Source organism: Chelonoidis abingdonii, chromosome 1 (genome assembly GCF_003597395.2).
Source record: "Chelonoidis abingdonii isolate Lonesome George chromosome 1, CheloAbing_2.0, whole genome shotgun sequence".
NCBI classification, from domain to species: domain Eukaryota; kingdom Metazoa; phylum Chordata; order Testudines; family Testudinidae; genus Chelonoidis; species Chelonoidis abingdonii.
In genome coordinates this window covers 324,366,976-324,389,867 of record NC_133769.1, presented here as the reverse complement: position 1 = coordinate 324,389,867, position 22,892 = coordinate 324,366,976, and the positions used below count along the sequence as shown (strand labels likewise).

At 44.4% G+C, this 22,892-nt stretch overlaps 1 protein-coding gene across 4 annotated transcripts in view; it reads left to right on the top strand.

Annotated features, from left to right (window-relative positions):
- The window catches only part of PDS5B (PDS5 cohesin associated factor B), a 281,843-nt gene that overhangs the window by 185,217 nt on the left and 73,734 nt on the right, over positions 1-22,892 (top strand). For all 4 annotated transcript variants that reach the window (XM_032781999.2, XM_075061644.1, XM_075061643.1 and 1 more), the window contains 5 exons: positions 1,572-1,695; positions 2,488-2,646; positions 3,381-3,449; positions 8,918-9,054; positions 20,418-20,541. In XM_032781999.2, coding sequence (XP_032637890.1) covers positions 1,572-1,695; positions 2,488-2,646; positions 3,381-3,449; positions 8,918-9,054; positions 20,418-20,541 — 613 coding nt within the window. The remainder of the gene's footprint in view (positions 1-1,571; positions 1,696-2,487; positions 2,647-3,380; positions 3,450-8,917; positions 9,055-20,417; positions 20,542-22,892) is intronic.

The following is a 22,892-nucleotide window of genomic DNA, read 5'->3' as shown; positions in this document are numbered from 1 at the left end:
AGTGTTCACTTAGCAGCAATTGACTCCTTCCCTCCCCCAGTGGAAGGGCACTCTTTACACACCCTGTAGAACCTTCCTGCTCGTTCAACCCATCACTCCCCAGTGGGACCTCAGCCTAGTTCTGTCCACATTAATGAAACTGCCTTTCAAGCTGCTGGCAGCGAGCTCTGTCCCCCTCCTTTCTATGAGAGCCCCTTGTTGTTGTTTTGGTGAGAAGGGTCGGTGAACTTGGGGCCTTGATGACAGCTCCTCCTTTTACCACTTTCCATAAAGATAAAATCTCCCTGTGCTTGCATCTTACATTTCTTTCAAAGGTTGTCTCTCAATTTCATCTTAATCAACCCATTCACTTTCTTACCAGCTTTCTTTCTGAACCCTCACACTTCAGTAGAGGAACTATATCTCTACTCCCTCTGTCTGTTGAGCCTTGGCTTTCTTCCTGCAGAGGACAAGACCGATCAGGAAATCTCCTAGACTGTTTGCCTGACCTGTAGCTCTTTCAGCTATTGTGACAGTCTCCACACACAGGATCTCCAAGTGGATTTCAGGGTGCATTCTGCTCTATCAGTTATCAGGACTTCCTCCACAGTTTTGGGTGTGAGTTCATTCCATGTGAGCCCAGGCTTCAACCATGGCCTGCCTCAATGGTATGCCTCTTGGGGACATACGCAGAGCAGCCTTGTGGAGTTCAGTACACGACTTTGCTACGCATTACACCTTGGTGCAGGATGCAGTGGCAGATTCTTCCTTCAGCGCACCTGTCTTTCACTTAACCATTCCATCTTCATCCTTGCACCCTCTTCCGACTGAGGTACTGCTTGTTAATCAGCCTCAGTGGTGTACAATAGGGACCATGACTCGAAAAAGAAGAGGAAGTTACTTGGCTATAACTGGAGGTTCTTTGAGATGTATAGCGCCGATTTGTATTCCACTTCCCACTCTCTTTCCCCTTTGCTTTGGATCTGTTGGATTTGTGGTAGAGAAGGAACTGGAGAGGCAGTTGATCTGCCCATCTGTTTATCACCTCAGAAAACCACGAGGTGAACCAAGGGTGTGTGTGCAGACCAACGGACATTCCTACACCACTTCCTCGATATAACACCACGCAATATAACACGAATTTGGATAGAATGTGGTAAGGCAGTGCTCCGGGGGGCAGGGCTGCACACTCGGTGGATCAAAGCGAGTGCACTATAACACAGTTTCACCTATAATGTATTAAGATTTTTTGGCTCCCAAGGACAGCGTTATATCGAGGTAAAAGTGTACTTTCAAATTTTCTGGCTATGTATACATAGTGTGCGTGTCTGAAAACTAAATCCATATTACTGTACTTCAGTTACCACAACCTGTTTCCTAAGTTAATCACTTTTGTAATGCTGGAAAGATGTTCTTTCATATTTAACGTTTGTAGAACATTTGTAGAGCGAGATGGACAGGGAAAAAACTGAATTTCCCAAGGAGTCCCCCAGTCATCTGTACAAATCAGAAAGTTCTTTTGTATAGCTGTATTGTGAAAGCACGTAAAGTAGCAAACTTACAATTTTTAAGTATTCGCTTTTTATTTTTAGTGCTTTGCTCCCAGTCTTGCATCACAAAGCTAAAAAAGGCCCCCCTCGTCAGGCCAAGTATGCCATTCACTGCATCCATGCAATATTTTCCAGCAAAGAAACACAGTTTGCACAGATATTTGAGGTAAGAAGAAAAGATTTTAATTATTTTTCTTTTAATAGTCATATTGCGCATTCATATTTATGCCTCTGTATTTTTATTATTTTGTTAAAATATGGAGTATTAGAATAACTTGTGTTTCAAGATTAGTTACCACTATCAGTCCTTCCCCAGTACCCAAGCCATAGAACTAGGAAATGAACTTTTTTCCTTTCTCCCTTCAATCTGAAATAGATAGTTCTTGTTGGTGCAGCAGAGGTCCTATTAAAGGGCTCCAATCTTGCTGGTTGAACAGATTCTGGTAGAGGATCTATGCTTACCTTGTAGAGATTACTGGCTCGAGCAAGCAGTCCTTGATGGTTCAGTTTGTATTTGGAAAGCGAACAGTGGATATCATTCGCTTTCATTGGAAGCTCAGGGTAAATGGGATTAAATGGGACTGATGGAAGTTTGTGTTCAGCATCCTTTATAATTAACATATATAGTACCTTTCATCTCGAAGGTTCTTAAATCACTTTTCAAAGAAGAATCAGTCCACTACTGACAAGTAATTTTGAGGGCTGGAATATGACATCAATTTAACACACAAAAATATATCTATTAATCTAATGAACTCATAATTCCTGTAAGGCTTGGGGTGGGGGGAGAGTTGTGTGTGTATGAGGGAGGGGGAGAGAGAGAGAACACATGGTTGGAAGTAGCAGCTGAAACTTTTCATTGAACGGAATTTAGTGTTCAATAATAATTACTATTCTGGTATAGCTAAACTGATTAGATTAGTATGATCTGAATTTGTTGCCTATATTTATCTTTTAGCCACTGCATAAGAGCCTTGATCCAAGCAACCTTGAACATCTCATTACACCATTGGTTTCTATTGGTCATATAGCCATGCTGGCCCCAGACCAATTTGCTGCCCCTTTGAAATCCTTGGTAGCCACCTTTATTGTTAAAGATTTGCTAATGAATGACAGGGTAAGTACTTTTTTTAAACTATTTGTGCCTTTTTTGAGAAACTGACTTTTTTCCTTTGGTAAGATACTCAGGAAATAGAAAATTAGTTATAAAAATTAGTAGCATGTCTATATACATCTTGAGATTTTGGTGTTTTGACATGTATATTTTTAACTTGACTGGAAATGTATGCAGTAATAAGGGCTAAGAGGGCTTTCTTCTCTCCCCCTCCCCTCAATAGTGTAGAATCATTTTTCCTTTCATGGATCACAGCAAGTGACTGTCTAATTCTTAAAAATATTAAACCCGCTTGGTGAAATCCTAGCTCCATTTTAGTCAATTGGATTTTTGTCGTTGATTTCAAGCTGGGTCAGGATTTCCTCCATTGTGCTTGGTCCAAGAACTTGACATTTTAAGAAGGTTTTATTCCAATTTTGAAATAATTAGCAGATCTGTAAACACAAGAATTTAACTTTCAGTTCGGCTTATGCTTTAAAGCAATTGCTTTCTCTTAGGAAATAGAAAAATTAAATAAGTTTAAAAAAAAAAACAAAAAAACTTATTCAGTATGATTAAACTGGCTGTTTCAATAGTGAATACATGTCCTAGTGTTCCAAAATAGTTAACCAATGAATGCTGCTGTTTGTCTTTAAAAGCACGCAGAAGCAAATAAGATTATAGTTGGCTAATAGTATAGTATCCTATTAATAATAGTATAATAAACTAAACGTAACAAGATGTAAAATTTGATTTAGCTTCCTGGGAAAAAGACAACTAAACTTTGGGTTCCAGATGAGGAAGTTTCTCCTGAAACGCTTGTCAAAGTAAGTAGCTCTTAAAACTTTTTGTTGGTGTATATTCACTGTCGTCATAATTGTGAATTAATGTTTGTATACCTAAAGCTACCATTAATAATTGTCATTCTTTTCTGCGTGTTTCCTTCACATCTTTCTGCCCTATGATCTTTCTAAAACTAAAAATGTCTGGTTTAAATAAAATAAGGATTTTGTCAGAGTAGCCTTGGACTCGCAACTCCTTCCTCTTGGGATTCCGCAGGTCTCATTCATGGGGCTCTGCCATGATCCATCTAAGTGGGCTTTCCTAGCCCACCAGTATCCAGGTCCAGTCTTGCTTCACGAAACATCTCTTGGTGTTTTTACACTTTTTACCTTGGTTCAGGGGCCCCACATGTATCCTTCTTGAGGCAGGCCTGTGATTCAGACTGTCTTCCATAGCTCACCTGTCTCCCTTCTGATTCTTGTTCCCATCCCATCCTATTCTCCTGACTTGATGCTTCTCTGGAGTTCTACTCTCCTGGCTGTCTGTCCTGTCTCCTGTACTGGGAGTCACTTAGCAGCTGGGGTTTATCATGTTAAGGAGATAGCTACTTCATTAACACCCTGGCTCTTATTACGCAGCTAGTCTTCTATTGTCTTGAATACCTGTTTCCCTAAATGGGTCATGTCATAGAATAAAAGTTGACTAGCCCCAGGCCCCACTGCCACTTAAAGGGGACAGACTACCCTGTTACAGAATCCTGTTCCACTGTGCTCATGTACCCCAGTGGTACACTTACCACAATTTGGGAACCCTTGAGCTAAACAATATTAATGCAACCACCAAATTGTAAGCATTTTTACACAACTCTGTAGTGCAGTACTAACTATGAGGTGGAATCATTTTATTAAGCTGGACATACATTTTTATAATGGTATTTTAATATCTTCAGTAGTATTTGCTTTGGCATTCCTTATGTATCCTAACATTTTTGTTTGCTTTTTAGTGCCATTTCACTCCTGTGGCTTGTGTTCCTGGTTCCCTGCTTGATGATGTCGGCTCACCTAAAACCATTAACATTTTAAGACATTTCATTTTTCACATCTTTTATTATTAAGCAATGCCTCATTGCGACAGTTTACATATTCTGGGAATAGAACCTAGTTCTCTACTATGGCAGGTTAAAATCCCATCTACTTAGTCACACTGCCTCTCAGAAATAACCTGCTATATCTTTATCCTTTCTATGCTTATTTATGAAATATACGTGCATATGTAACCCACTGTTTCAGTGATTGTGCTGCATCCTCTACACTAGAGGTGTCAAACATGTCTCACAGGATGTATCTGTCCTGCATGATATATTTCTGTAGCTCTTCTGACTAACTGAAACGTGTGCAGAATGTAAGCTTTCATTTTTTAAAAGTGAGATTGGTAGGTCCCATAACTACAGAGAGAACCTTTCAAACATGAACTGAGTGTAAACCAATGTCAGGTTTGTCAGGCAGACTGAAGCAATGACTGGAAGAGGTGAACTCCCCTGTTCCCTTTTAATCTCACTGGAGTGTGATCTCTCTAAGGGACAGTGATGATGCTGCTATGCCAACATTAACTATTCCGTTGCTGATTGTCCTCCCATCCCCTAAAATAAAGGAGATAGGAGTGAAGGCCTTGAGGACTGACGAATTATTTCATTCTTGTGACACCTTCTGCTCCTTGGACTTGTACTCCCGAGCATCTTGGAGAAAATTTTCTAAGCCACTGCCCCATAGATGCTGACTGACCCTTAGCCTTTCTGTGAGCCTCCGAGGAGACACCAGAGGATACAGGATGACAGACACACTGCAACACCACCATGAGGGAGGAATAGCTCAGTGGTTTGAGCATTGGCCTGCTAAACCCAGGGTTGAGAGTTCAATCCTTGAGGGGGCCACTTAGGGATCTGGGGCAAAATCAGTACTTGGTCCTGCTAGTGAAGGCAGGAAGCTGGACTCAATGACCTTTCGGGATCCTTTCCAGTTCTATGAAATAGGTATATCTCCATATATATAATGTCTTCATCAGACCTAGTCATCTACCAAGTAGACATTTTAATGGGCCACTCAAGAGCTGTCAACCAGTCTATCCAGAATCAGTTTTTCCCACTCCATTCTTTGACCACCTTGCTCATTTCATCCCAATGTGGCAGCATTTCATGTCAGACAAATGGGTCCTCAACATCATCTCAAGTGGCTACACAGAGTCTTTTCTGCCCCTTCTCCCAATCACCCTTTTTCTCTCCCTGTTCAGGGACCCCTCTCAGAAGAGAGATCTCAGTCGAGAACTGGATTCCCTGGCTCAGCTGGAGACAATAGAAGCCCATACCTCTCCAACAGAGGGAAAAGGATCTTTACTCCAAATACTTTCTAATCCCCCAAAAGAAAGGGCCTGGAGACCCATCCTGGACCTCAGACAGATGAATGTCTTCATCTGCCATTGAAGATTCAGGATGATTACCTTGGCTGCAGTAATCCCCTCCCTCAGTGAAAGTGTGGCTTGTAGTTCTTGATATGAGGGACACGTATTTTCACACAGCATTTCCTTTACAGTGCACCCCACACTATAGAGAGTGCTCTTCTTCGGCTTCTTGACACCCCAGAGGGCCTTTACAAAAGTTGATGGCTGTGGTAAGCAGTCTGCTTGTACCTAAAGGCAGCCTAATATTTCCCTACTTAGACTGGGAGCTCATGGGACGGTCGAATCAGAAGGTACAGGCAGCAATCACCTCCTTACTTGACCTGCGTCACTCCTTGGGACTTCAGGTAAATCAAGAATAGTCCACTTTAACCCTCACAAGAGTGATACAATTTATTGGAATGAATCTGAACTCGATTGTAGACAGGGCATAGTTATCTCAGGACAGATTCCTCATCATGAGTCTTAATTTCTCAGCTTAGACATAGCCCCACTGACACTCTGGTCATGTTAGCCCACCTGGCCTCTTGCACCTATGTGACCCCCTTCACAAGGTTTCACCTATCGGTGCCTCCAGGCATGACTGAGGAATGTGTAGCTCTGAGCACAGACTCCCTGGACAAATGGTTCTCACTTCGTCACGGTGTTCTGTCAAAACTCACCTTCTGGGAGACAAATGCCAGTGTCTGCTTAGACATTCCCTTTGTTCCAGCCCCACCTAGGAAGACACTTATGATGGATATCCCATTACTGGGATAGGGAATGCACCTGGATGACCATTCAGCTCAGGGTTCAAGGGATCAAAATCTGGAACTGGTTCATCCAGTATCTGATCGCGCTCTCTGATGTGCACTTACTAGGAGAAATGAACTCCCTAGCAGACAGCCTTAGCAGGGATTTTCACAAGAATCACAAGTGAGAGCTCCACATTTCAGTGATGCAGCACGTTTTTTGGCAATGCAGATTTCCATATTGGGATCTGTCTCTGAAACCCAGAAAAACAGGAAATACCTGAGCTACTGCACTTGGGATGCCCAGGACATAAATCCAGAGGGAATGTTTTCATAGTGTAGTGGTTGGAGCCACTGTTGTATGCCTTCCCTTCTATCGCGCTTGCTCCTTTGCATCCTCCAGAAGATCAAGAAGGACAAGGCAGCAGTAATTATAATGGCACTATGGGTACTGAGGCAGTTCTGGTTCATGATGATCCTGCAGATGGCCTCTCACCCTTGCATTTAGCTACAGCCATTTCTGGGTTTAGTGTTGCAAAACAGAGGCAGCACCAGCCACCCCAACCATGTATCCATCCATCTGGTGGCCTGGTTTTTGAATGGGCAACAGATCTAGAGGAGTCTTAGACTGGCCCTCCTCTGACCTTCTCAGTAGCAGGAAATCTACATGAAGATACTATACTGCCAAGTGGAAGGGGTTCTCTTTGTGTTGTCAGCAGGATTCGGGAGGAATCCAGGATTCCTCTTATCCTGGAGTATCTACTCCCCTTGAACTCATCTGGCCTAACTGTCAGTTCACTACAGTTATTATTTAAGAGCTATTAATATCTTTTATCTTCCAGTGGAGAACTGCTCAGTTTTCAGCCACCTCACAGCAGTAAAGTTTCTAAAAGGCATTATCAGAACATTCCTGCTGGTATAAAAACCTATGCCTGCATGGGACCTGAACTCTGTGCTACTGGCACTTATAAACCTGCCATTCAAGTTCTTGGCTTCCTGCTACCTCTTACACTTAACAGTGAAGGTAGTTTTCGTCACTTTTAGTACATTGGCCAGGAGAGTGGGTGAGCTTGGGGATCTCATAGTTCCCCCACCTTATATTATCTCTCACAGAGACAGTTTACCTGAGATTACATCCCAGGCTTCTTCCCAATTTCAGTTGAACCAAACAGCCCACCTATCTGTATTTTACCCAAAACCTCACAATAGTAGTGAGGATGAGAGACTCCGCTTCCTTTATTTAAATTTATTTCAGTGAGAGGTATCTGTTGGTGTAGCCCAGGGGTTCTCAAATGCGAGGTTGTTACATGGGGGGTCATCAGCTATTAGCTTCCACCTCAAACCCTGCTTTGCATCCAGCATTTATAATGGTGTTAAATATAAACATTTTTTTAATTTATATGGGGGGGTCGCACTCAGAGGCTTGCTGTGTGAAAGGGGTCACCAGTACAAAAGTTTGAGAACCACTGGTGTAGCCCCATAGGAAGCATATAAGAGAGCTGCAGGAGGAGGTGTCTCATCTGCAAATGTATCAGGAGCATAAGGACTTCATTGACAGGATCCACATGGAGACATCCAAGAAGGAGTATGCTAGCGAGCTACAGGTGACTACAGGAGCACAGGAGGAAGGAGGAGAATTGGCTGCTCTGTGAGGAGGAGGCTTTCTGCTTGCCATTTCAGACAGTAGCATGATATTCCAGGAGGTGTACTGTCTGCCTAGAGCCCTAACTGAAGATGTTGCAGAAAGGATGCTGAGGTTCATCTGTCCCTCTGATCACTACCCTATGCTGTTCACCCACATGAGTGCTGATTATACTGCCATGTCTGACCCTGAGCAGATCAGCAGTAACTACAGGGCTCTGGGAGTGAGGGCGAAGGAGTCTGGAGCAAAGGTGGCAGTCCAGTCCATCCTCCCAGTTGAGGGTAAAGGTCAAGGCAGGGACATGTGCATCCTGCAGATAAATGCATGGCTGCACAGATCTTGTCTGCAGAAGGGCATTGGCTTCCTTGACCATGGGATGCTGTTCTGAACAGGATGACTGCTGGGTAGAGATGGGGTCCATCTGACCAAGAAGGGGAAGAATATCTTCACACACTGACTCACCAACCTAGAGATGAGGGCTTTAAACTAGATTCAAAGAAAATTTAGAAACTATGCATGTTGTAATGATGATGAATGCATGTTTCACATGCTTGTGCGGAATATGTTTTCTACCTAATTAAAGCATTTGAGAAGATTATATTGCTAAGTGATTAGGCTACTATGAGATTATTTTAAAATTTTATTTGCAGAGCGTAATTAACATACTACTTGTGAACATTTCTTTCAGATCCAGGCCATTAAGATGATGGTTCGATGGTTGCTAGGAATGAAGAATAACCACAGTAAATCAGGAACCTCTACTCTGAGATTGCTAACAACAATATTGCACAGTGATGGAGACTTGACAGAACAGGGAAAAATTAGGTATACCATTGGCAATTAAGTGAAACCATCTATTCGGACAATATAATTGCTCAACAGTTTCAGCAACTTAGAAGGAGCAATGCACACTGTATGGAGAAGAAAAATTTAAAGGCACTTAGGATGTATGGATATATGTTATATCAAGGTAGAGGTGTATAACGCAGTCCTTGGGAGCCAAAAAAATCTTACTGCGTTATAGGTGAAACAGTGTAGTATCGGGTAGGGAAGGCTGTGCCTCCCCAAACAGCCTGGCCCTTCCCCCTATCCAACGCCACCTGCTTCCTGCCCCCTGACTGACCCCTCATAATCCCAGACCCATCCAGCCCCCCTGCTCCTTGTCCCCTGCCTGCCCCCTGAGACCCTCTGCTCCTTATCCAACCCCTCAGCCCCAGTCTGGCACCCTTAACATGCAGCTCAGAGCAGCGTGTCGGAGCTGTCCCTAGAGGGGCGTGGGGCCTGGGACAAATCAGGCTCCCCGCTAGTCTCCTCACCATCCACCCAGCGCTCCCAGCTGCCGCTCGCCTCCCTGCTAGTCTCCTCACGGTCTGTCTGGCGCACCTCCCTGCGTCCGCCTGACTGCTGCTCTCCTGCTTGCTGTCTTCCTGCATGCCTGCCTCTTCATCCCCCTCCTGCCTGCTGCTCACCTCCCCATTTGCCTCCTCACCCCGCTTGCCCACCCACCTCCCATCCTTAACATGCCACTCAGAGCAGTGTTCTCTGAGCAGCCAGCCCCCACCGCCACCCCTCAGAGCAGTGCTTTACCGTGTTATATCGGGGTAGAGGTGTGTACTTTATTTATAAAATTTACCTTTTTATGAGGTAATGGTACTGTAGGCTAAATTCCCAGATAAAAAGTCCAGGCAACTTCAAATTTATTTTATTACTATAAATATAATCCAAAATCATAGTAGATGGTGGTTGTGCTTTTTCCTCTACTTTTTCTCTCATCCTTCTATTCTGAACTACTTCTCATACTGGAAGGAAAAATTACACAATTTCTCCTTCTAAACTGACTTTAAACAAAAGTAAAAAAATCTTACCTTGTGGTGCACTTTATGCGTAGCTGAAGACACTCTGCTTTTAGGAAGGGAGATAAGGATGAAGAGGAGGAGGGAAATAAGTAAAAATTAGCTTTTTAACAACTTGTTTCATCTAGTTGTTAGCCCATGTGGTTTGATTGCTAATGTTTATTTTTGTGTTAACTTTTTAATCTTTCTTCAAGCACAAGTGAGGAGCCAAGTTCACCATCATTGTTCTTGGCAAACGTTGAAAATTCTGTTTACAGAAACCAATGGAGAGCAGAGAGGGATTACAGTAGTCAAAATTAAAGAGATTTGCATGTTTGGTATATAGCTAAATGACTGTACAGTGATTATGCAAATGAAACACCAGACCAGTCCAGAGGGTAAAGAATTGTAAAACAGAATATTTTAACTTTTAGTCACTGCACTCAAGCTGAGAATTCTATTTTAGTATAACTTGTAGGTAATCATAACACTCTTAAATTTAAAATACCATCATATGACCCATATATAGAAGTCTGACTGTGAAGGAATTAATTAGTAGTAATTCTTCTTCAAGTAGTATCCCTATGGGAATTCCACTTTAGGCGTATGTGCGTTCTTGCGCTTCTGATCGGAAATCTTTATAACAGTGTCCATTTGGTCCGCACATGCATGCTCATGTCCTCGTGCTCTGCCTTCAGGGGAGACTCACTCTCAGTTGCTTTTCAGCTGCCGCTGGCTAAAGATGGAGTGATTAGCAGCCCATTTACAGATACTTTATTTCTTTAGAAATGTGGTGTTAGCTGGTTTTTAGTGCTTTTATTCTTAAGGGCGCATCTACGCTACAAATTTAAGTAGACTTAAGTCGACAAACAGCCACTGCAGTAATTACTGTGGTTTTCCATGACCCCACTACCCTCCTTCTGTCTGTGTCTTCACTAGGAGTGCTTGCAGTGACTTAACGGGGCAGTGTGGGGAGAGGCTGAGAGCCTGGGCTCTCGCTCAGCACTGAGTTCCCTACTGGGAGCCAGGCTGCAACCTGGGCTCTCAGCTCCCTGCTGGGAGTCCAGTTGCCACCCAGCACATTCAGTCTCCTTGGTATCAAAGGTATGTAAACACAGCACTCACAGATTGGGTGGGATAGGGTGCAATAGATACTCTTGGTAAGCCCGAGGGCCCTGTGGACACAGGCACCAAAGCAGCAGTACTGCCGGTCAGGGACAGGGGCGTAGACTGTACCACCTCTGGGCAGATGGTTCCAGTACACAAGCCCCCAGCACAGGCAACTGCGAGATAGCCATCATCAGACCATTTGCAGTCCAGGTCTCCAGTCGATTCAGCACCATCAACTCAACACCAGCAACCACTGACAGTAGATATTACTGCAGCACCACAGGAGTTTAGATTTTTCTAAGGACCTTATGGTACCTGAGGCACCAGAGTCTCCTCTGCTTGGTACCAGGGCCCTGGTACTGAGCAAATCTCAGGCCTAGGGCTCACCACTGCCACTGAGCTGTGCACCTCCAGTTTTCATGTCAGCTCCACCACTTTTCAGTAGAGATTTGGACAGAGACCAGGAGGAGGTTCTCTTTCATCACTCCTATTGTGCTCCTCCTTCTTACCATGACCAGCCATGGGCTCCACCTCACATGCCTTTCCCATTGCCCCAGTGGCCCTACTGGGATCCAGGGGTGGCCAAATGGGATCCATGGTTGGCCTATAGGCATCATGCCTTCTTGCATGTCTGGTGTCACATGCTGAAAGACTCTGAGGCATTCTCCCACAACCACTGCATCTAGAGCCTCGGAACCTTCTGAGAAGATCCTGGAGGAGCAGGAAGTGGGACTAGAGGAGGATGTTGTACCACATTCTTACATCTCTTCCTCCCCTCCAGAAGAGATGATTATGCCCCTTTCATCATCTATGATGGACAATTTTAAGCTCTTCCAAGATCTTATGACAAGGGTGGCAAATACCATACAAATACCTCTAGAGGAGGTAATACACTCACCATAAGCTGCTAGGTATTTTCCATACATCCTCCTCCTTGAGGCTAGCCCTCCCTATCAACAAGGCCCATTTGGATCCAGCTAAACTCATATGGCAAATGTCAGCATCGGCCACGCCGACAGACTGATAAAAAGTACTATGTTCTGCTCCCCTGGGATATGGAATTTGTTTTCTCCCACCCTTCACCTAATTCCATTGATTGACGCAGTGAATTTCTGTGGTTGCTGACATCATTCCAAATCCACTCAATATGATCAGGGGCGGCTCTAGGGGCCTGCGGGAGGCCTGCCAAAGCCGCGGGACCAGCGGACCCTCCGCAGGCAAGCTGCCGAGGGCAGCCTGCCTGCCGCCCTCATGGTGTCAGCAGAGCGCTCCCCGCGGCTTGCCGCCCGAAGCACGTGCTTGGCGTGCTGGGGCTGGAGCTGTCCCTGCCTATGATTGGGATTGAAGGCGCCTTGATTTATTTGGGAGGAAGGCCTACTGTTCTGCTACTTTGCAATTCAGAATTGCAAACTACCAAGCCCTAACAGCAAAATACAACAACATGAACTATGCTAAATTCAGTGCCTTTATTGATCATCTAGTGGAATCACAGTGGGAACAATTCTGAGTCATTATCAACGAGGGATAGTTAGTGGCCAAAACAGTGCTCCAGATAGCACTTCAGATGGACTGGACTGCTGTATCAGTCCCTTTTGGCCTCTTTGGCTCCCAGAGTATTCTCCAAGGTCCTCTGTGTAATGCTGTCCCACCTACATACTTGGGATCATCATTTGCCCATACTTAGACAACTGTCTCCTCAGGGCCCGCTCCTTCGAAGCTCTACAGGCCACCCATGGAACTATAGACATATTTATGAAACTGGATCTACAAATCAATGTCCAAAAATCGACCTTAACTTAAATACAATGCTTGGAATTTGTAGGGGCCAATCTCTACTCACTGCAAGCAAAGGCGCTCCTTCCACAGCACAGATTTAAGAGCCTGTCCTTGCTTTTAAAGACAGTGCCAACCAGCTCTCAGACATTGACCAGACACTAGCTCCAGCTTCTGGGGCACATGGTGGCTGGCGTGTTCGTAATATCTCGTGCCTGTAAACGTCATGCTTGTCTTTCAAGCCAAACAAAGACCGTTTACACACACCTCACTCGATGCCTTCTAGGGTCAAACACTCCCTGGACTGGTGGAAAGACCCAGCAGACGTTTGCACAGGGCTCCCGTTCACACAGTTCTCCCTCCCCCGACACTTCTCACTATGGACATATCCCTCAGAGGGTGCCCATCTCAACAACCTCATGACTCACAGCAAATGGTCACCTGCAGAGGTGACTCTCCACATCAACCTCCTTGAACTCAGAGCAGTCAGGAATGCTTGTGCTTACTTTCTTCCACCGATCAGAGGTACACATATGAAAGTCATGACAGACAACATTGTGTACATGTACTGCATAAATCTTCCAGTGGCTTGCGAGATCATCTGCTCTCTGCGCAAAAGCACTAAAGGTGTGGAATTGGTGCATATCCCACAATTTTGTAACATCAACGGCCTGTCTACCGGGAGCGCAGAACACAACAGCAGGCTGTCTCAGGGTATGGCTACACTTGCAACTTCAAAGTGCTGCCGCAGGAGTGCTCCCGCGGTAGCACTTTGAAGTACGAGTGTGATCACGGCGCCAACACTGGGAGAGAGCTCTCGCAGCCCTGCAGGTAGTCCACCTCCCTGTGGGGACTAGTTTATAGCGCTGGGAGCTGTGCTCCCAGCGCTGGGACACTGTTTACACTGGCGCTTTACAGCGCTGTAACTTGCTGCGCTCAGGGGGGTGTTTTTTTCACACCCCTGAGTGAGAAAGTTGCAGTGCTGTAAAGCGCCAGTGTAGCCAAGGCCTCAGGTGCAAGTTTTCACATGACCACAAGTGGGAAATAAGCCCAGCAGTATTTCACAGCATATTCTGTCAGTGAGGGACACTGATGATAGACTTCTTTGACACTTACTTGAACAAGAAATGCCCATGCTACTACTCTAGGACATGTCTTGGCCAGCACATGTTACGGGATGCTCTCCTTCTTCCACGGGATGAGGATTTTCTATACGGCTTCGACCGTTCCCTCTGCTGTTGAAGGTCCTGTTAAAAATAAAAAGAGAAAAAGCAAACGACATACTGATTGCTCTCACCTGGTCAAAACAGACGTCGTATCCGTACCTGTCACAGCTGGTGGCTTGTCCACCGATCCCTCTTGAACTCAGTCCTTACCTTCTGTTGCAGAACAAAGGATGCACTCTCCATCTGAACCTGTGGATACGCTGGCTCAAAGCCTGGCTCCTTCATGGTTCCAACATAGAGAAAGCTCCTGTTCTGGAGGTACAGGAAGTGTTAATAAACAGTAGGAAATCGGCTACCTGTCGTAATTACCTAGAAAAGTGGACCAAGTTTCAAGTTTGGTGCAATTCCAGACAAATTACCCTGGCATCTACTACTTTCCTTGCAGTGTTAGGCTGCATACAGACTCTCAATAAGTCAGGGCTCTCTCTGCTCACTCAAAGTAAACCTGGCGGCCCTAGTGACTTTCCATCAACAAACAGATTGATACTCAGTTTTCTCACACTTCAAACAAAGAGGTTCCTGAAGGGCATAGCGAACCTCTTTCCTCAGTCCATACATCCCATCTCAACATGGGACCTGAACTCAGTTTTAAAGACCCTGACTGGACTGCCTTTTGAACCTATGGCCACAAACCTATCATTGAAGACTGTATTTCTAGTTGCTCTCACTTCGGCAAGGAGAATAGGGGAGATAACCAAGCTTATGGATGCACCACCCTTTTACAGTCTTCTTTCACAACAGGGTTACTCTGAGGCCACACCCAAAGGTCATGTCCAAGGTGACTTCATCTTTTCACATAAACCAACCAATTCACCTCCCAACATTTCATGTTAAGCCTCACCTCAATAACAGAAAGCCCATACTTAACATGCTAAATGTTAAAAGAGCTCTGGCCTTCTACCTGGACAGGATAAAGGCTTTTAGGAAATCTCCTAAGTTTGTTCTTTCTATTGCAAATAGATCTAAAGGCACAGTCATATATCAGCCCAAAGGCTCTCCAGATGGGTCTTGAACTGTATCAAACACTGCTATCACAGTATCCATCCAGGATATGCACTCACTCTGCGACTAAGGTCGGTTTCTTCCTCAGTCGCCTCCTCAAGAATGTCTCTCTGTCTTGGCAAGAGAATCTCCTATCCACCATAAATAAGATTCTAACCACTCTCTTCTCACTTACACTTATACAGCCCCACTTCTTTACAGAGAGTATAGGGAAATGGGCCTTGCAGCATGCTCTGAAAGTCGCCAAGTCCAGACTTCGTCATATGTAGGTAGGAACTTGGTTCCAGTCTGAGCACCACATGGAAAACACTTAGACACTGGACACCTTCCATTTAAACCATGGGGCAGATGGCTGAAGAAACTTGGTAGACTGCAACTGGTGAGATATTTCTCAGATATACAGTTTCTTTGGATAGATGGCTTCAATGCTTTATTTTTTAGCTTCCAGGTAAATCTTCTACATGGCAACTATACTCCTTTATGCATACAGTGTTAGCACATGTACAGACGAAATATTTTTGGCTTATTCACCTTGATGATGATACTCATTTAAATTTAAATACTTCTTTAGAAAAGCTTGAGACTTAATTAAAATAGGCTAAACTAAAACAATTTAAGTTAAAGCTGCCACACCACGCTGTTTGAATATTGTTTTTTATTTGATCTAAATAAAGCATTAAATGTAAAAATACAATATTGCTCAAGTATTTGTGAAAAGAGCAGTAGGATACTGCAATATCACAGGACACCAGCTGCTGCAAATAGCTGTGAAAATTCTGATACTAGGGCAAGAATCTATTTGAAGAGATCTTCAGCCCCACTGAAGTACTGACTGGCAGTAAGTCCCAAAAGTCACCCCTTATAAAACTGCATTTTGGAAATAAGAATATTGAAGGGCCATGCCATCCCCATTGACCTAGAATGAAGGCCTACATAAAAATGAAACTAGCAGAGGAAAACCAAGAGTTGGATGAAAGAAAAATATACTGTTTCAGTGGCTGCCATTGCTTTATAGATTCAGGCATAATGCTGCCTTCAGGCTCCAGCTTGATACCCAATATTGCCAAAGGTTTAGTTTTGTTCAAAGGAATCCTTTAGCTCCATGCGACTTGGAAGAAATTTAGAGGGTTAGACAACTTTCATTTACCTGCTGTGCATTCAGAAGAGGATTTCTTTCTGACATACCTAAGTATTAGTCTGTGGAGTGAGAGAAAATGTCAGTTCACATTGAAGTTTATAAGCCATTGATTTTTACAAGTGCTTTGAAGACATATCTTTAGATTATATACAACAGACCTTCACAAAATTAAGACTGAGTACTCCAGTCCCACAATTTATCTGCCCATTTGGTCTCACTTTGCTGCAGTTTCAAATATATAGCTTATATCAGAACCCCTTTCTTAAATCCTCATATTTCTGTTTACAATGTCTTCTGCTATACAATACACCATGTGTGATTGCTATTAGCTTCATCTCTCTGGCCTTCCCCCCACCACATTCTTAATTCATTTGCTTATTGCAACCACTTGTGGCTTGTTTTAATTCAGATTGTAAACGCTTAAGGGCTGGGACTGTTTCTTATGTGTTTGTATAGTCTCTAACACAGTTAGACCCTGATCTTATTCTGGCTTCTGTGCAGTGCTATAATACAAATAATATTTAATATGAATAATTTGAACTGTTTAATAATTTAGCCAGTTTACATGTAAAAATCTGACTTGAATTAATTTTGAAAATAAGATTTTGTGATACTGTCAAATGGCCGAGTAAAACTGAGAGTTCTTAAGCTTATCCTTTCTTTTCACCAACAAATATATTTCTACCACAAGGAAAAGCAAACTTGTCTGGCAAGACTTAGTGTATTCTTTATAAACCAGGGGTCGGCAACCTTTCAGAAGCGGCGTGCCGAGTCTTCATTTATTCACTCTAATTTAAGGTTTTGCGTGCTGGTATTACATTTTAACATTTTTAGAAGGTCTCTTTCTATAAGTCTATATTATATAACTAAACTATTGTATGTAAAGTAAACAAGGTTGTGAAAATGTTTAAGAAGCGTCATTAAAATTAAATTGCCTGCTCAGCTCACCGCCAGCCTGGGGTTCTATTTACGTAGGCTGGCAGCGGGCTGAGCAGGGCCTGCAGCCAGGACCTCAGACCTGGGTGGGGAGGTTTCAGGGGTTAGGGCAGAGGGCTGGGGGAGGGGGGTTCAGGGATGAGGGCTGGTGTGTGGGGGGTGTAGGGCAGAAGGCTGGGTGTGTGGAGGGTCAAGGGTCAGGGCAGAGGGCTGTGGTGGGGGGGGTACAAGGCAGAAGGCTGGGTGTGAGAGGGTTCAGGACAGAGGGCTGGAGTATATGGGGGCTGCAGGGCAGAATGCTGAGTGTGTGGTGGGGGTCAGGGCAGAGAGCTGGGGGCATGGGGTGTGTAGGACAGAAGACTGGAGGGGGGGCGGTCAGGGCTGGGGTGCTCCCAGCCCCCTGCTCTGAATGGCTCAGGGCAGGAGGCTGGAAGGGATATGCCCTTTTCCACCCCCTTCTCCAAGGCTCCCTCCCTACCTCTCTCTGTCTCCTCTACGGAGCTACCTGCACACTGCTGCTCTTTCCCCCCTCCCCCTCGCTAGGGCCATGTCACGGTATAATTTCCAAATCTGGACTTTAGCGTCCCAAAGATTGGGTACCAGCATGAAAGCCTTTAAGCTTAATTACCAGCTTAGATTTGATAGGCTGCCACCAACCAGGAATTTTAGTGCCTGGTACACTTGGGTCCCCCAAAACTTCCCTGTGGGACCCCAAAACTCAGATGCCCTGAGTCTCCTAACAAAGGGAAATAAACCATTTCCCCCACCTCTCTCCCACCCAGAATTTTCTCTCTGGGCTAACCTGAGAGTTACTGATGCAACCTCTTTTTACATTACAATACCAAGAAGCATGTCTCCTCTCTTCCACAAAGAGACAAACCTAAAGACAAGGAAACAGAAAAGATTCTCTCTTCCCCCTTAGCTTCTTCCCGCCCTGGGACACTAGGAGAGTTAAACACAGAGAGCAGTTTTTCCCCTCCCCCCTGTTTTTCCTTCTCTCCCACCATTTCCTGGTGGTTAACTAGAAAAAAAAAAATCAACAGGTCTAAAAAGGCAAAACTTTTAAAAAAAAAAAAGAGAGAATAGAATAACGTTCTCTGTGATCTAGATGGTAAGATACAGGGTTTTTAAGCTTATAGAAAATGAATAAACAGCCTTATCCAAGCAATACAATTAAAAAGTACTTATAGCCAAATACACATAAAGACTCCACCACAGATACACAGATGCAAATACAGCAAAACAATTTAAAAGACTATACTTTGCTACCTTTGTATTTACAACTGGGAAACAGAAGTAGAAGGACTGGAAATAAATCCTCTCATAGCTGAGAGAGCACAGAACAGACAAAGACCCAAGACCAAGAAACCCCCCAAATCTCTCTCCTTAAGCTTTGAAAAATCCGGTTTCCTGATTGGTCCTCTTGTCAGGTGTTTGGTTCCCTTTGTTAACCCTTTACAGGTAAAAGAAACATTAACCCTTAGCTATCTGTTTATGACAGGCCATCAGCTGATTGGTGCAGGGAAGGAGCGGGGGCGGGGCAGGAAAGCACCATGCTGGGGGAAGAAGCGGGGGAGAGGGAAGCTTGGTTGCCGCAGAACCAAGCTTCTTGCCTTCTGCCCCCGCATGGGAGAGTGGTGGGCGAGCGGGGGCTGAGTGAGACTGGGGGCTGCTCAAAATCGGTTCCTGTGCCGTGTTTGGCACACGAGCCGCAGATTGCCAACCCCTGTTATAAACCCATAGTACTTAATGCATGTGACTCAGTTAGCATACTTGGTTTTTTCTTTTAATTTTTTTTCCATTCTATTTTAGTTAGAAGCCACTGTGCACTAGAAAATTCCAGGATCATTCTTCAGGCCCTCTTTTTGTTGTTGTTGTATTCCATTTCTACATGACTTCAAAAAAATTGTTAGTTAACCCCCTTAAAACTTTAAGGTACATGACTAGACAATTTGAGTATGTTCAAAATCTCCAAGTATTCTGTCATGTTCTGTTTATTAATAAATACAGGTACAATCTTTTCTTCCTAATCACCCCAACTTTTAAATATATATTTCATGATGAAGATGGATTTAAAATAGTCTGGTAGCTGTTGCTCCATAAATATCTGAGAGATTAAGTCGTTCAATATTTGTCATGTTTCATATATCAGTAATTTTATCCCCTCATTAATTAGATCGGTTTTCTACTACAAGTTGCCAGGGGGAAAAGCTTTGCTTGTTACTGCAGTCAACACTAGAGCCCAGGCCCAAGCCAGAGCCTGTGTGAGACATGAGACTCTTTGAGATGTATTTATTTTTTGACAATTAGATGCACAGAAGGCCAAAAGAAATGCTAATTTCCCAAAAATGAGACAGAGTTTTGAAAGTCCGTGATGGCTAGCAATAAACTGATTAAGTTTATACAGATTGGGTCAATATGAATTTGCAGAAATAAGTTGAGGAAACTATTTTATACTCTTATGATCTTTGTCAATATAGTATTACTCAATGTACCAAAAATCCAACCATAGTTGGAAAATAGCAAATGCCTGATTAGGGGAGCATGTAAACCGATTACTGGTACTCCTAAAACATGGAAAGATAATTGGTTTGACTCACCAGATCCCTTTATCTGGCTTCATAGGAGAGGGAATGCTTTAGCCATTATACTGAGATTTCATAAGCCCTAGTATACATGAGGACATGACACATATTGTGCTAGCGTTCGCTAATACATAGGCATTATGATAAGGCAAACTGGAACCATTTTCTCATGTGAAACTTTTTGAGGAAATCACAAAGGATGTTAATTCCCTTGGGGGGAAATGTGCCCAAGTGTATAGGTGTACCCTAAGTAGGTTGTGATTATGCTGTCCTGAATTTGGAAACTAATCCCTTTCATACAGCAAATAACACAAGGTATAGCAGAGGTACTATGCAAACCGCTGGATGCGTAGAGATTCCATGAGATGTTTTAATTTTCAAGGTTCTAATTTTACTTTTCAGTTACTTACATAATTATTGTGTACAGAAAGCAAAGGCCATTCAAATTCCTCACTGTTGCACCTGAGCCATTTTTCAGCATGATGGAGAAAAATTGTTTCAAACTTGAGGAACTTGATTCCATGACTCAGATACTTAAATAATCTTGCAGTAATTTAACCCATCTACCTCTGTGCTTGTTTTTCAGTAAACCCGATATGTCTCGTCTGAGGCTGGCTGCTGCTAGTGCTGTTGTGAAGCTGGCACAGGAACCTTGTTACCATGAAATCATCACATTAGAACAATACCAGCTGTGTGCATTAGCCGTTAATGTAAGGAAATGGGGTGGAGGGAAGAGAGAGGAGTGTGTGTCTGTCTGTCTGTCTGAATCAGCTAATATGTATGCTAATAATCTATGGCTTCAAATCACTAAGAATATTCATTTGAAGAGTCATTCTCAATATTCAGACTGCAATTCTAACTTGTCCTCAATTTTAAATTTGTTTCTCATGATCCTGAAAATTCAAGTTTTTTTTATTATGTTGAAATGATGAATACTAGTAGGAACTAAAAGCAATAAAGGAGTGTAGTCTAATAATAAGAGCAGTGGACTGAGCATTAGAAAATTGGTATTCATTGCAATTAGAAGATTCTTCTAGTATCTGTTTGCCATACTTCAGCTAGATAAATTTATGTTAATGCTGAAGTAGTAACGTAAGAAAGATACACTGGGGTATGATGATTTTTAGAGAGATCTTTGGTTCTTACGAGCCATGCAAAGTTCACTTTGTGATATTGACTTGTTTTGAGGTCTGCAGAGAAGTTCTCACCCTGCCAACCTTAAGGGTATATCTGCATTGCAGTTAAACAACCACTGCTGGCCTCCATCAGCTAACTTGGGCTCATGGGACTTGGGCTATGGGGCTGTTTAATTGTAGTGTAAACGTTCAGTCTCAAGCTAGAGCGTATGATTTCTCAACTCTACCTCCCCTGCTTTTAGTTTTCTAGTCCTTATAGCAGGCCTGCACAACTCGTAAAGCAGCGAGGGCCATATTACTCCAAAGAAAACAGCTGAGGGTCAAAACCCCCTGGCCCTGCTGAAACACCCACCCACTCACTCACCCCAAACACAGGGACTGCAGGGAGCATGGGGCGGGGGTGAGCAGTGTGATAGGGGTCGGGGAGGGACAAGGTCCCTGAACCAGGGAAGGGGGCAGCAGTTGGGGCAGGGCAGGTGCCACCCCCCCCCCCACACACACACCTCCCTCCCTCCTCTGAGGATTTCCTGGCTGCCCACAGACAGTTCAACCCCCCCTGCCCCCATCACTACAGAGGCCGCCCTGGGACCAACCAGCGCAGTAGGCGCCCTGCCCCCAACCGAAGGGGGGGTCTTGGCCCAGTCTCACCCCTTCCCCCGAGCTGCGGCTCGAGCCCAGGCCGGGCGCCCCTCCCCTCACTCAGCAGTTATAGCTCTGCCTTGTGCCCAAAGCTTCCCACCTCAGCGGGCCCCAGAAGTGACGCACCTGCTTTAGTCCAGGTGGGGGGAGCAGGAGACAGAGACATGGGCAGATCTGGCCGTTAGGGCAGTTGGACAGTGGCATGCATGGGACTTTGAGATGCGGCTCCCCCCCGGGCAGAGGCGAATCCAACAGCCCTACTTTGCCGCTTGCCCATGGGCTGCACAGTGAGCCCATGTGGGCCACATGTTATGCAGGCCTGACTTATAGAGTGTTGTGTATGCTGATGGCTCTTCACAGTTAAAATGTAGAGTTCTCTGCCTCTGGGAGTTTGTCTGAATTGGACATAATATGGCATTACTAGAGCTGCGTGGAGCAGCATCGGATCCTGCTCCCCAGCTGGAGCTCTGGAGTGGGGCAAGCCCCAGACCCCGCTCCCCAGCGGGAGCTCAAAGGCTGGATTAAAATGGCTGGTAGGCCAGATCCAGCCCGCGGGGCCATAGTTTGCCCACCACGACCTATCAGGAGATAGGTGGTGAATGATGTAGGATTTTAAAAGCAAGGAAAAGGAGGTAATACACAATGAAATGAGTGTCAAACCAACAACCAGGAGCTTTGATAGATTGGGGACAATGAGTATCTAGAAGATTGGAGGAACTTCAGTCAAGGAGGAGGATGATTAAGGCATGGACAAATAAATTTTGGCTACTGGCGCTGGAAGGAAAAGGGGAACACGAGAAAAGCCATCCTGGTGCATCAAGTCCAGTATCCTGTTTTCAACACTGTCTTGAGGACTTCAAATGTGTAGAGGACAAAGTGTTAGGCTTTGGTTACATACCAGACACAGGGAAAAGAGGAAAGAAGAGAGTCAAACACACACATACCCCCACACAACCCCATGGTCATTAAGTCTGTGTAACAGGGAGAATAGTCAGACCACAGAAGGGAGGTAGTGGAGAGAGTCGGGGACATTATATTATGCACTTAGTTTTGGCTATACTGAGCCTGAGAGTGGCAACCCATTCAAGATGAAATATATATTACAGCGACTGGATAGCGTAGTGGTTAAGAGCGCTGCCCTTTGCTATGGGAGACCGCCCTTTGATACGAGAGACCGGGGTTCAAATCCCGGTTGGTACCCAACTTTCCAGTAGGGGTCCTTGGGCAAAAGACCCCCTAATGCTTCACCTGCCTACCTCAAATATGAGAGCGACACGAACTAGGAG